Consider the following 15,316-nt stretch of genomic DNA (forward strand, 5'->3'; position numbering starts at 1 on the left):
CTTTGAGGTTTCCAAGGTCCTGTTGTCCTCCCATCTCACGACCTCTCCCCTCGACCCTGCATCTTCACATCTCCTACCCCCCCCCCCAGTGTCCTTACCCCAACCCTAACTCACATCTTTAATCCCTCTTTTTCCTCTGGTGTATTCCCATCCTCATTCAAACATGCCATCATCTCCCCCATCCTAAAGAAACCTTCCCTTGATCCCACATCCCTATGAAATTACCGTCCAGTTTTACTTCTCCCGCTAGCTTCCAAACTGCTGGAACAATTAACTTACAATCAACTAACAAACTTTCTCTCTTCAAATTCTCTACTTGACCCTCTACCATCCGGTTTCCGTCCACAGCATACAACAGAGACTGCACTCACTAAAATTACTAATGACCTCCTCGCAGCTAAAACAAAAGGCCAATTCTCACTGGTTATTCTCTTGGACCTCTCAGCAGCCTTTGACACAGTCGACCACCGCCTCCTCCTACAAACTCTCCATGCTCATGGCATCCGTGACACGGCTCTTTCATGGTTTAAATCCTACCTTTCTAACCGTAGTTTTAGTGTCTCGTATACTGGAACTTGCTCCTCTCCCCTACCGCTATCTATTGGTGTTCCTCAAGGCTCAGTTCTTGGGCCTCTGCTATTCTCCATCTACACATCTTCCCTCAGACAACTTATTTATTCATTTGGTTTCCATTCTCAAGTGAAGGCATCACAATCCCATATGTTATCTGTCTGTATCCTACTTCTTCTGTGCTCAGGTGACATTGAACGTAACCCTGGCCCCACCATCCCCACCTTCCTCCACCCCCACACCTTTGCGATCTAACACAAACTACTGCAATCCCTCCAATCTTAAATTAGTCCACTGTAACCCCGGCACCCCTTTCTCTTGTGCCCTCTGGAATGCACACTCTGTGTGCAATAAAGTAACTGCTGTCCATGATCTTTTCATCTCTTAGTCCCTTAGTCTTCTAGCACTCACCGAAACATGGCCGACATCCTCAGACACTACCTCTCCTGCTGTTCTCTCTTACGGTGGCCTTCCCTTCAGCCACACTCCCAGACCTGGAGACAAACAGGAAGGTGGTGTTGGCATTCTCCTCTCTCCACCTGAAATATATATTAGGGTGGTGCATATAGTAGAACCTATATGCACCACCCTAATCTATATTTCTGCTCCTGACCTTTCCCCCTCTCTTCTAACTCGCCTAACTGACTTGCATCCTGGATGGTGTCCCGTTACCTTAAGCTCAACATCTCTAAGACCGAACTCATGGTAATCCCGCCATCTGTTCTGTCCACTTTTCCTGACATCTCTATTACCGTTGACATCTCGACTATCCAACCAACAGACCAGGTTCGCTGCCTTGGTGTCGCCCTTGACTCTGCTTTCTCCTTCATCCCTCACATCCAATCCCTCACCAAATCCTGCTGCCTCTCCCGAATCCGCCCTTTCCTCACACAAGATACCACAAAGTTACTAATCGACTCCCTTGTGATATCCCATCTGGATTATTGCAACTCCCTACTAACCGGTCTCCCCCTCTCCTGCCTTTCAATCCATCCTCAACACTGCAGCTAGACTAATTTTCCTCTGCCGCCGTTCCTCATCCGCTGTTCCACTATGCCAATCACTTCATTGGCTCCCCATACCCTTCAGAATCAAATTTAAACTTCTGACCCTGGCCTACAGAGCCCTCAACAACTCTGCACTCCTTTACATCTCTATCCTCCTATCCAAACACACCCCTACCTGCCCCCTTCGCTCCTCTCACGACCTGCAGCTATCTTCTACTGTTGCTACATCTTTCCACTCCCGTATTCAGGATTTCACCTGCGCCGCACCCCTCCTATGGAATTCCCTTCCTCGTTCCATCAGACTTTCTGCCTCATACGCAACTTTCAAAACCTCTCTGAAAACCCACCCGTTCAGGGAAGCTTTATAAATAAATGTAATGTAAATACAGTAAAAACACCCATGCATAAGCTTGTTGGTTGTTAAAAGGTGGCTAAAATGTCACATTAGGGACATGTGCATTTCATTTTTTCAAGCTGGAATTTAAACATATGGTAGATCCGCCCACATTCTATTTAGGATATCTTTGAAGCCGGCCAATTCAATTTAACCCGTGTGACAATTGGTATCGGTGTGAAAGGAAAAACGCATATAACCACGATGACAGTAAAAGGTTAAAACAGGCCATCAGGGGGGGCGTGGCCTGGCAACGGAGCTGCATGGACACGTGAGTGTGTAGCTCTGCCAACACACGAGCATAAAACCGGCTAAAAACTGTTTGAACACCGGGTTTCTACCTACCTGTTTGCTACCTCGGCACCCCTGAGACAGGTGGGATGTCTGCCAGACACCCCAAGAATACTCCACACAAGCTCCCCCATTACTTCACCAAAGATACCCGGCACGGTGATAGGCCCTAAGATGGCGGCGAGCCTTCCTTCGTGCCTCAACCGCACGCTCCAGAAGAGGATGAGTTGAGCCTCAACCCTGCGGCGCCAGTGACCCTAGTGATCCTACGCAGTATGTTGGACTTCATGCAGTCCTCGATGACCGATGCCATTAAGGATATGCTCGCTGACCTCAAACAAGACCTGGCCCAGCTGGGCACACACACGGAACTCCCCAACAATGTGTGCGAACTATAGGCCAATCTCTCTGTTGAACACAGACACTAAATTGTATGCAAAGTTGCTGGCTAATCGTTTGAATCTGTGGCTCCCTTCCCTGATCATTCTGGTTATTTTGGGTCGTCAACCTTCGGACAACACGAGGAGGATCATCAATATCACGTACCTAGCTAAGAAGATGAACAAACCTTGTATCCTCCTGTCCCTGGACGCTGAAAAGGCCTTCGACCGCCTACATTGGGGCTATTTACGATCGACTTTGCAGGCATTTGGCTTACCGGAGCCATTTATTAACGCTGTTCATATCCTTTATGACACACCCTCTGCGAGGGTTTATTCTTCCGGATTCCTATCCAAGCCATTCCCCATCCGCAATGGTACGAGGCAGGGTTGCCCCCTCTCTCCCCTCCTCTTCGCCCTGGCGCTAGAACCTCTGGCGATTGCCATGAGACATAATCCCGACATCAGGGGCTTCAAACTGCGGTCTACTGAAACTAAAATCTGCCTTTATGCGGACGACATCCTCCTGACGCTCACTGAACCGATGGTCAAACTCCCGAACTTACATGCTCTCCTGGAAGCCTTTGGTCATCTCTCGTACTATAAAATTAACTGGGACAAGACGCAGGCCCTCAATATCGAGTACCCCGACCACTTCATTGATGTTCTCTCTAGAGACTTTGCCTACTCGCGGCGATCCAATTTTATCACCTATTTGGGGATTCGCATTACCAAAACCGCCGCCTCTTTATTTCGGTCGAATTACTTACCTCTGTGGTCCAAGATATGTCAAGATCTCCAATGGTGGTCAAAGCTGGAAATCTCCTGGATTGGTCGTGTTGTCTCATTCAAAATGAACTCACTCCCGAAACTATTGTACCTTTTTCGCACCCTTCCCATCACAGTGCCTACCATTTTTTTTCGAACTGTCCAGACGCGTCTGTCCAAATTCATCTGGTTGAACAAACGTCCACGGCTTTCCCTCACACTTTTACAACGGCCTAAATTGCTTGGAGGTCTCGGTGTCCCTAATGTCAACAATTACTATGTCGTCTGTGGCATGGGTGGATCAGGAATCTACACTGGCAACTCCATATACAGTGTGAGACCTCCTGTGGATTTCTAAGGCCAGCCGACCTCCACCTCATGACTTGTTGCCTACTACTATACAGTCTCTGGCGCTGTGGGATAAACACCGTGCTACACTCCGCTTCCCGATGGATCTCCACAGCTCTGCTCCACTATCGACCTTGAAACCTCTTCTCCCTCATGTGGCCCTTGATTGCTGGATAGACCAAGGAATTGTTTCCATATCTCAGCTTTTCTCTCACGGACACATACAACCATTTTCGTCTCTCCAGACTCTCATTTCGCTCCATAGTCGTGACTTTTTCAAATATCTGCAAATTCGGGATGCCTTACGTAAACACCACAAGCACCCTACTACTACGTCTCCCATGACACAGATTGTTAAACTATGCTTAAAAGCGCCTCATGTCTCTAACACTATTTCCTTATGTTACTCGGCTCTGATGGGTCACAGGTCTGAGGTCAAGCTCCCGTACATGTTGCAATGGGAGAAGGAGATTGGATCCACATACGAAGTTCAAGAGTGGTATCACGCTCTTACTGCCTTCCAGGGGGTCTCTAAAAATGTTGCGCACTTTGAAACTAACCGCAAGGTTCTATTCCGATGGTATTTTGTGCCCTCCAAACTAGCTACAATGTTTCCTTCAGCCTCCTCTCTATGCTGGAGAGGTTGTGGCGGGGTTGGCACGATGTTACACATCTGGTGGAGCTGCCCGGTGCTCTGTTCCTTCTGGACAGACGTTTTTAATCTTATTACTAACTTGCTTGCCATCCCGGTGGAGCAGGTGGTTGAGGTAGCTCTTTTGGACATGTTCCCCCGATCCTTACGACATACACATAGAAAACTCCTAGCACACGTGTTGAATGCAGCTAAGATCTGTATTGCCCGCAAATGGAAGGTGCCTTCTTCCCCCACAATTCAAGACGTCCTATATTCGCTCACATCGACTCGTACCTATGAGCACATGGCTCACTCAGCCACTAATACCACACATATCTTCCAATCCACTTGGGAACACTGGGATGCATATTACACACACATTCTGTCCCACCCCACAGGGCCATGTCTTGGGCACTATGCGTACTCCTTGGTTTGTGAAAAAGACAACTGAGATTCTCTTTTTTTTTTTTATTTATTTATTTTATTTTTCTTTCTTTCTCCCCCCCCCCTTCTTCTGCGCTCTCTCTCTCTCCTTTTTCTTCCCTGCCAGAGTATGTTTTATTTAGTTTGTTCATTATATTCTAAAAGTAAAAATATTTGAGATGTCCTGGTACGTGTTATGAGTGCTGTACATTTTGTTTGTATGTTTTGTACATTGTACCGTTGACTCCGATATCTACTGTTCGGATGCTCCATTGACTGTATTCCATTCCTGTCAACTGTGGCCATCTCAATAAAAAATTTCAAGTGGGGAAAAAAAAGAAAAAAAAACAGGCCATCAGGTATGCATAAGGTCAGTCTGCCATTCAGTGGAAGGTTGTGGACCAGAACAGTTTTTTGTCATTTAACGCACCCCCACAAAAATTTTTTGCACAAGTAGGGCTTTCCTTTGAAACAATAAATTATATACATAACACTAACGGATCTTAATAAGTACAGCTCGGACAAAGAAGAGAGAGGAGAGACACAATAGAAACATTTAAATACTTAAAGGGATTTAACAAAATACAGGAGGCAAGCTTATTTAAAAGGAGGAGCAATGTTAGAATAAGAGATCATAGTCTAAAACTAGAGGATCAGAGGCTTAGAGGTAAGGTAAGGAAGTTCTACTTTACTGAGAGGGTAGTAGATAAATGTTACAGCCTCCCTGCCAAAGTGGGGGCTAATACAATGAGGGTAAAATGAGTAGACTAGATGGGCTGTAAAATTCTGTTTCCATGTACCACCGTTAATGTCTGGCTCAGAATACAGTGATGGGAGTTATGGCGTAATGAGTATTGCACAGAAATATGCACCTAGAAAAAATATCTTGCCTTGGCTAGTTTAAAAAAATATATACATTTTATTGGGTTAACTTGTCTCAAATGGAACATGGTTACAACAAAGCGATGTATAAATCACAACCTTTAAAACGGAAAAGGTGAACGCTCCAATTTTTATCCCATAGTGTCCCAAAGGTATGGCATACCTATATGTGGGGCATTGTTGCATTTTGTTCCGGCTTTAAGATTGTTTTGTCATACTCAACACTTTTGCAATATATAACTTGTGGGGTAAATTAACCCCTTCACAACAAAGCCTGTACATCTATAGGCTCACAATGCATTGTGTTTAATGGGTTTAAGGACAAGTCATCGTCCTTAAGGGGTTAAAGCATTGAAACATATAAGTGTTAAAAATGCTTTGGTCCGTGTAACAACTCATCCTTACTATCCTATACACATGTATCCCAGACAAATTCCAACTGAAGAGTCATCTAAAAACCTATGCAACTCTACAGCTTTGTTTGTGTTGGCCCAATAAGACTTCATTTTTTTTTTTTTACCAATACAGCAAAATCAGTTGTTTTAAATGCTACTGAAACCAGGAAATGTAAGGAACAAGCATACTTACAGGGCACGTTGGAAATCAATGAGTAGTAGCAGCAGCAGCAACGAATCGCATATATACCAATCAGCCATAACATTATGACCACTGATAGGTGAAGTGATAATCTTGTTATCATGGCACCTGTCAGTGGGTGGGATATATTAGACAGCAAGTGAACATCTTGTCCTAAAAGTTGATGTGTTAGACGCGGGCAAGCATTAGGATCTGACCAACTTTGATAAGGGCCAAATTTCTGACTGGGTCAGAGCATCTCCAAAACTGTAGCTCTTGTCGGACTGCAGTGGTCAGTACCTATCAAAACCGGCGACAGGGTCATAGGTGGCCAAGGCTGCATGGGGAAGTGGGGGGCCTGGCCCATGTGGTCAAATCCAACAGACTAGCTTCTGTAGCTCAAATTTCTGGTTCTGATAGAAAGGTGTCAGAACACATAGTGGATGTGTATGGGGCTGCGTAGTCGCAAACCAGTCAAGGTACATGGCACCAGGATGCATCCATGGAGGCCCTTTCTCACAACTTACAGGACTTAAAAGATTTGCTGCTCACCCTGACCAGACAGGGTTCGTCCCGGGTCGTGAGGCTAGGGACAGCACCATTCGCGCTGTGAACCTCCTCCATTTTGCCAAGCACTCAAACTTACCCACTATCCTCCTCTCCACGGACGCCGAGAAGGCCTTTTTATAGGGTTGCCTGGTCCTTTATGTTAGCTACCCTCCGGCACATGGGCTTTGGCCCCAGCCTGTTGACTTGGATCCAGTCGCTCTACGCATCTCATACGGCTCGCCTTTGTATCAACGGATTTCTCTCGGAACCTTTTCCTTTATCTAACGGCACGAGGCAGGGGTGCACCCTGTCGCCCCTGCTGTTTGTGCTTTCCTTGGAGCCCCAGCTCCAGGCCGTTCGGTTAAACCCGGACATCCAGGGTCTGACGGCAGGGGGGTCAAGCCACAAGGTCTTGGGCTATGCCGACGACCTTCTGTTCACCATCACCCGGCCTCGTCTGTCCTTGCCGGTCGTCCTGAAGGAGATTTCTGATTACGGGAAACTTTCTAATTTTAAAATAAACATGTCTAAGTCTGAGATTCTCAATGTCAACTTACCCCCAGCGAACAGGGACTCCCTGGCTGCTTCCTTCCCTTTTACATGGTGCCCTTCCAAGCTGAGATACCTGGGTGTTTGGCTGACGGATGACTTCTCCCGCCTCTTTAGCCTTAACGTCCCTCCCCTCTTGACATCGATTCAATCTGACCTGCTCAAGTGGTTGAGACTTAAGGTCTCCTGGTTGGGTAGGGTTAATACCATGAAAATGAATGTCATGCCTTTGCCTTCTCTACCTGTTCCAAACCTTGCCGATCTCCGTCCCACCCTCTCTTTTCCTCGGTCCGTTCCGCATCGGTTTTGCTACGCTGATCCTCCCTAAATCTAGGGGTGGCCTCGCCCTGCCCTGCCCGCGAACATATTACCGCGCCTGTCATCTGCTGCGCATCGTGGAGTGGACCCGCTCTCTGGCCCACAAGCAGTGGGTGGGAGTCGAGAGCGCGTTGCTGGGCCTCCCGATCTCCTCCCTACCTTGGCTAGCTGTGGCTACAGTGCGTCGTCTTGCCTCCCTCACCCCTTTCTGTGCTCTACGCTATGGGTCTGGCACTCCCTGCTCCGCACTACACGGCTTTCCTCTGTCCCTTCCCCACTCAATCTTTTTCCCGCTGCGGCTCCGGAGGGTATCCCGGGATTCCGATCTTTTGTAACCCCTATGTGGCTCAAGCCCTTGGATCACCGTGTCGGCCAGGGGATGGCCTCCCTGATGGACAGGCTTCGCTACCTGCAACTGCGAAACTTTTACCGCTCTTTAGCACGGAAGAATAACGTGCTGCGAGACCTCTCCCCTTTTGAGTCACTGTGTGCGATGGATGCCCCTCTATCCCACGGTATCTCCAAACTGTACAGCCTTCTCCTGTCCGCCCTGACCCCTGCATTCATAGGGAAGTGGGAGACGGCGCTGCAGGTCGTCCTTACTGAGGAACAGTGGAGCAAGATATGCATCTTCACACATCGATGCTCCCTCAGCGCTAAAGAGCAGGAGATGTCTTATAAACTGCTAGCTCATTGGTACCGACCACCTTCGGTGTTGTCACGCTACCGACCTGGGTCGACAGACGAGTGCTGGAGGTGCGGAGAGTCACCGGGCTCTCTCCTCCATCTCTGGTGGCACTGCCCCCGTATTGCTCCCTTCTGGTCCGCCGTACACGCCTGTGCTCAGTCCCTCACTGACAAGGTCCTCCCCTTCACTCCGGAGTTCTACCTCCTACAACACATGACATTCTCCTTCTCCTGGTACAAAAGGACGGTTGTTGGGCACCTGGTCACGGCTGCTAAGGCCCTCATACCTCTACACTGGGGTGACCCCCCCCCTTAGGGAATGGTTCCTCCGGGTGGACGACAAAAGCTCATTGGAGGAATTGGCCCTGTCGGCTTCAAATACGGTTGAGAGATATCAACACACCTGGTATCACTGGCTGGCCTATGCCTCTGGCCCCCACGTCCGTTCACTTCTGTCCCAGGCGTCTGCAGACTAACTTACAGCTCCTACGTCCTGTACCCCTGCCCGAACATGATGTAGCACACTGGTCCACACCCCCAGTCCTCTCCCTTCCTCTGGCCCCAACACCCCTCCCCCCTTTTTTTTTTTCTTCCCCCCCCCCATGTGTTTCTCCCCCTGTTTCTCTTCCCCTGTGGCCTGCCTTCCATCACACACCATTCTCGACTCTGTCCGCTCGACCCCTCCCCCCGTTCTCTGCTGTTATGTGGGCCGAGTGCCCGTGAAGGGATTCCCCTTGCCAGGCTGCTCCGTTACTGGCGCCTTTACGGCGGTAGTTGCGCTCATTTAGCACTTAATGCCACTCTTCGGCTGTTCTCTCGCGCCTTTCGTTGCAGCGCTGAAGTTAGCAGCCTTTGAGGCACCCCACTCCCTTTATTTGGCGTGCTGCTCAGGCCGTGTCCGTCAAGGGTCTCCTGTTGCTATTTTTCCGGGGGGAGGGTTGTCGGGGTGACATTGCTTTGATGTGTAACAACTTGGATGTCACGGTTTTTGCTCCCCTCCCTTTTCTTCTCTGTATCCCACATATTTGAAAAACTCCAATAAACATTGATTTACCCTAAAAGATTTGCTGCTTGGTGCCAGTTTCCACAGCACACCTTCAGAGGTCAAGTGGAGTCCATGCCTCGAAGGGCCAGAGTTTTTTTGGTGGCAAAAGGGGGACCTACACGATATTGGGCAGGTGGTCATAATGTTATGGCTGACCGGTCTATATGCTAGTTGCATGTCAATGTTTGTCAATCATATGAGTGATTTGCTTCTGGTAGCCCGAATGACTGTGTGCTACTCTGCAGGATGCATACTTAAATGCAATTCCTGCTTTCAGTATAGGAAGCATGCACTGATAAGGTAAATTGTGCTGCAGCCAATGCAAAACGGACTCTAATATGAATCTTACAAGAAAATGGGGTGGTCCTTTCAGATTACTTTTAGGCTTGCAGGTTCAGATCAGCCACCCGATGGTGTTAGAGGGCACACGCAGTTGTCACCGCTCCATTTGTCCTGCTGCAGAGTAACAGCCCTCAGTTTGTACTTCAAGGTGCTGCTTCCATTTTGGAGATGTCTGTTGTCGGATATACTGTAGGCAAGGAATAAAACATTACAAATTATGTGCAGCATAAAGTGATTACCCAGTACATTTTAATCCCAATGGGCAGCATAGTGCAAATAAACATATTGCAAAAGCAATCATTAGTATGCACATAGAGACCATACGTTTAAAACGCATGCTGGTGCAAATGCCATCCCTCCACGCTGCGCATGAGATAAGGCTGTGTGTTTACCTCCTTGGTTTCCTCCAGCGTGGTGTAGTGGTACACCTCTCTCTCCAGTGAGTTCACACTTGAAAGGTACATTTGGCGAGCAATATTCACAAAGCTCCGAGTCAGGTGAAGCTGCTGCTTTAGCATATCATTCAAGGCTACAGCCATCGACCTATTTGTGGACAATGCTGGGTAGAGTAGCATTTCATCAGTACAATTTTCCAGAGAAGTACATAGTTTTTAGTTTTCAGATCCCATTCCATCAAAAGAAAAATATGGTTTAATCTAATTTGAACTATGAATATATGGTCTTTTCGGTAAGCGGACATCCGCTTTAGGCATTAAAAGCTAATAAAATAAAATCACTGTTTTTTCGGGGGGTGTCAAATAACTAGGCGTTGGTGCACATTTGTCCTCTTTTTTGAAGTCTCTCTATAGTTTGATTTTATACAGGGCTCCCCCACTACAGAAGCACAAGCAGCAGCATAGAGGGGACTCTATACGTGGTTGGCTCCTGGGGTCCACTTGTGGATGTGGGTCACATTGAAAGGTAAAAGGTTAACAAATCACAAAGAAGAATATTCTTTATTGGATATAAGCACCAGGCTTTGGCTTTATTAAGAAATACAAATATATATCATGCCTGTCACTTTTTAAGTAGGACCAACAAAACAGAGGGCACATGGGCATTAGCACTTAAATATTTGTTCACTGTATCCCCACATATGGTTATATATACTGCACAGTTTATCAAAGAAAATATTCCTGTATTAGCTAACCTTCTATTAACTCTGGACTGACTGTATAATCAGCAAGGGCAACAGGTTCATTAAAGAATGTTTCGGCTGCATAGTCAGGGGTCCTGGATCCTAAAAGAAAAAAAATGAATTGCAAATGCAATATAGACATAAAAGAAAAAAGGTGAAGGAATGGGTCTACAGACATTGTGGCCAACATAAGGCTATGTGTAATATGAAGCCATCTACAAATGGAACAGATTGGGTCTAATAACTAAAAAGTTCTCTACTTACTAGACTCAAACTGAATTCCCTAGCATGCTAACACTCTCAAAGCAGACTCAAAAGAATGTTGTGAATCACATGCAGGGCCGGCCCAAGACATAATGCCGCCTGGGGCGAAGTTTAAAATGCCGCCCCCCTGCCGACGCAAGGGGGGGGGCAGCATTTTAAACCTCGCCCCAGGCGGCATTATCTACCCTATCCCCCCCCTTTGCACTTACCTTTACTTTAAACAGTCCTGCGGCGAGTCTCCCTGCTCTGCCACGGTGCCGGCTTGTAATGCTGAGCACCGGAAATTGACGTCACTTCCGGCGCTCAGCATTACAAGCCGGCACCGAGACCGAGCTAGAGGGCTCGCAGAGTAGAGGGGCGCCGAGCAGGTAAGCGAAAACCACGCTTGGGGCAGCAAATTGCCCCACTCGGCTCCATTGTAGGGCCGGCCCTGATCACATGTGAGGGCATGTGAACTTATATGTGCTCACCTGAAACTTGCACAAATTACACCTAGCCCCAAATACATTGCAAAAAAAAATTATAAAGTTTGGAAAATAATAAAAGTTTAAACATAAAACCTAACACATCTAGATGTCACAATTGCAGTGCAGTAGACAGCTTGAACATTAGTAGAATTTATCATCTATCATCCTCTCTATAAAGCAAAAATTCCTTTCGTTACATCTATACCTCTGACTGTCTAGTTTTAGACTATGTCCCCTTGTTCTAACAGTTCTCCTTTGGCATAAATTTCCCTCCTGTACTTTGTTAAATTCATTTACGGATGCAAATATTTCTACCACATCTACTCTAAATCCAGTCATGCTGGAATGGAAAAGGGCTTTTCCTCCAAGCTGTCCCCACAAAGTTGAAAGAATAGCATTGTCCAAAATGTCTTGGTATGTCCCCTGTCGCATTTCAAGACATTTTAGACAATGCTACGCTTCCATTTTATAGGGAACAGTTTGAGGAAGGTCCTTTTGTATTCTTGCATGACTGTGCCCTAGTCCACAACGCTAGGTCCATAGAGACATGGTTGGAGCAGTTTGGTGAGGAACAGCTTGACTGGCCGCACAGAGCCCTGACCGTAACCCTGTCAAACACTTTTGGGATTAACTGGAACTGAGATTGCTAGCCAGGACTTCTCGTCACTTCAACATCAGTGCCTGACTTCACAAATGCTCTACTGGATGAATGGGCAGATTCCCACAGAAATATTCCACAATCTTGTGGAAAGCCTTCCCTGCAAAGGGAGCACACGCTACTTTTTAACATCTATGTATTTAGAAGGCAATGTCATAAAAGTCCTAGTTGGGGTAATGGTCAGGTGTCCCAATACTTTTGTCTATATAGTGTAGCTGTGTTTGCAGTATAGTTTCCTTGTACTAAATGGTAGAGAGTGCTCACAGAGTTGAAGCTTCCACGATCTCTAAGAACAAAGGTGTCCAAGTTATTCCAGTCATAAGGAGTAACTGACAGGTTAAATGTGCCCTAGACATATGGGTGTAATGCCTTGTCGTTCTATGACTGCCAAGGATCTATCAAATGTAAATAGTAAACTTATGGATACCTTCCTTGTGAGGGGGTATCCTATGGGCTGAGCGGTCATTCCGGTCTAGTCTTATGTCCAACATTGGGGCCAAATTACCCCCTACCACAAGGTGAGAAAAAGAAAGATTAGGAATTTAAAATAACATATATCTCCTGTATGGATCTAATTTAGTTCCATGAACAGTGCGTTGAAGTGATTAATAAGAATGGCAACCTGTTTCGTTCTGTAAGGGGTTGAGACACGTATTATATTTTGGGGTTACCCCAGCTTTTCTCTAAGGGTAGGCATGAAGTCCAGGTAATATGTGGCAGTCACATATAAATAAATACAGTTTTAAAATTATTATCTTTTATTTATATAGCACCAATTTCTTACAATACATATTTTCAAGGGGTATAACAAGACTAGAATTCACAGACTAAGACAAACTGATACATTAGGTCAAGGTTTGACAACTTTGTTGTGAATCTAGGCGCCAGGATTTTTTTTAAACTAACAGTTGGTCAGGAGTGATCTGATCATCATCAGCCCACTTCGTAAACTCACAGCATTTGACCTGGAAGCACCCTGGACTTTCAGGTCAGTGCTGTTTTTTTAATTCTTTTTTTGATAAATTATTTTTTTTAACTCTTTCAATGCTGATGTTCCATTGTAGCACAGCATTGACTGATACAAGCTTGTGGGGACAAATGTTAACCCCTGCAATGCCACGAATGTGTCATACAGAGTTGTGGCATTGAAGGGGTTAACACTGCACTGATGGAGCAATCAGGCAGCAGGGGAGGGTTGGGGCTGGTCTCCACACTCATGTGGAGACCAAAGAACCCCCTCCCCCTGTCCCTGAAGCTGCCTCTGGCAGCTGGGAACGAAAGATATATGAAAGGCAGTATGAAAGGGTGTCTCAAGGGAAAAGAATATATACTTTCCTTTTGTACCGGATACCCAGCTGCAGCCCGTAACGACACACTGCTGGTGTCGGAAAGGTAAATTCGGGGTCCACTAGGGGGCGCTTGTGTAAACCGGTTTGCAATACAAAATAAAAAGAAAAAACTATGATGGTGTAGTAGTTAAGACCCAATGATATAATATCTGGTGTATTTATGCACTCACAGTGTGTCTGTGCTGGTCACACAATATGCAACCACCCCGCGGTTCGTATGTGAGGTATATATGTAAGGAAAAAAACGACATAAAAAACACAATGGTGTAGTAGCGTTATGCGGTCTGGCACGCCATAATGGATGTACACTCACAGTTACAACTGGTGTGTCAAGCGTGTAGAAGCTGGTTGTCGTTATGATTCCTCCAAACTCCCTCAATCATTCGTAGTCGAGTGGGTAAAACAAATTGTTTCCACCAGAAATGTATGAAGAAAAATAATTTATTCTGGGCACCTGCCCAGCCGGATATAAATAAAATGCGCGAATTGTATTTTATTTATATCCGGCTGGGCAGGTGCCCAGGGTTAACGCTGCACTGGCGCTCTCAAGGAGCGATCAGGCAGCAGGGGAGGGTTGGGGCTGGTCTCCACACTCATGTGGAGACCAAAGAACCCTCTCCCCCTGTCCCTGAAGCTGCCTCTGGCAGCTGGGACGCAATTGCTGGTCTATAGACCAGCCATTGCAGGGAGGAGTCTCTTTGATGACTACAGGAGTCATCAAAGGGCTTGTGGGGGCTCGTTTTTGCTGTTGCTGGTCTGCCCGGGTTTCCAGGTAGACCACCAGCAGCAGAGCCCCGTACAAAACGTTAATTAACCCCTAAAATGCCGCAATCGTGGCATTGAAGGGGTTAACGCTGCACTTTCCCTCTCATGGAGCGATCAGGCAGCACTTGTGTGGGGAATCGATCAACACACAACCCCCTTCCCTGAAGCTGTCTGTGGCAGCTGAAACCGCAATTGCTAGTTTGCCGGCAATCGTGTTTTCAGCCTACAGAATCTCACTCCGTGGGAGTGATCACAGGCTTGGGTGCGAGCTCGGAGTGGCTGTGCTGGTCTGCCCAGACACCTGGGCAGACAGCAGCAGCGCCCCCGCGATCACCACGATTGTGGCGACGTGGGGGCATTTTTGGGGGGATGTAACAGGCTGACAAACACGTCAAAGGCACACTTGCAGACAGTTTTTGTTTTTTGTATACACTGTACAGCCAATACACTGTATTTGCAGCATGCTCATTGCTTGTTAGGCCTCATTTCACACATTTGTATTATTTGAGCCTGGGACTAGCTTAGCGCACTGGCATTTTTCTTTTCTCTGCTTAAATAACACAAAACCTTTACTTTTCCTCTCACTGATTTCCGGTCCAAGAAAGTTTTGTCCGTTGAAGTGACTACAAATTCAGGAGGGTGTTTTATCTCTGAATAAGTAAAAATTAAATACTTCTATTTATTCCTGCAATAAGTAAAGTGCCAGGAAACAGACAACCAAATACACACCAGGACAGGCTCTGCCACACCGACCCCCCCAAACACACATAACAGAACAGGCTCTGCCACACCGACACCCAAAAACACACACCAGGACAGGCTCTGCCGCACCGACACCCAAACACACACACCAGGACAGGCTCTGCAACGCAGACACCCAAACACACACACTAGGACAGGCTCTGCCGCACT

General features: G+C 46.8%; 1 protein-coding gene across 1 annotated transcript in view; it reads right to left on the minus strand.

Annotated features, from left to right (window-relative positions):
- Positions 1 to 9,563: 9,563 nt before the first annotated feature.
- The window catches only part of C1H19orf44 (chromosome 1 C19orf44 homolog), a 30,100-nt gene continuing 24,347 nt past the window's right edge, over positions 9,564 to 15,316 (minus strand). The window contains exons 10-12 of the mRNA XM_053463938.1: positions 10,914 to 11,003; positions 10,156 to 10,322; positions 9,564 to 9,950 (exon numbers count right to left, since the gene is read on the minus strand). Of these exons, the coding sequence (XP_053319913.1) occupies positions 9,858 to 9,950; positions 10,156 to 10,322; positions 10,914 to 11,003 (350 nt within the window). The 3' untranslated portion in view covers positions 9,564 to 9,857. The remainder of the gene's footprint in view (positions 9,951 to 10,155; positions 10,323 to 10,913; positions 11,004 to 15,316) is intronic.

Source organism: Spea bombifrons, chromosome 1 (assembly GCF_027358695.1).
Source record: "Spea bombifrons isolate aSpeBom1 chromosome 1, aSpeBom1.2.pri, whole genome shotgun sequence".
Classification (NCBI taxonomy): Eukaryota; Metazoa; Chordata; class Amphibia; order Anura; family Pelobatidae; genus Spea; species Spea bombifrons.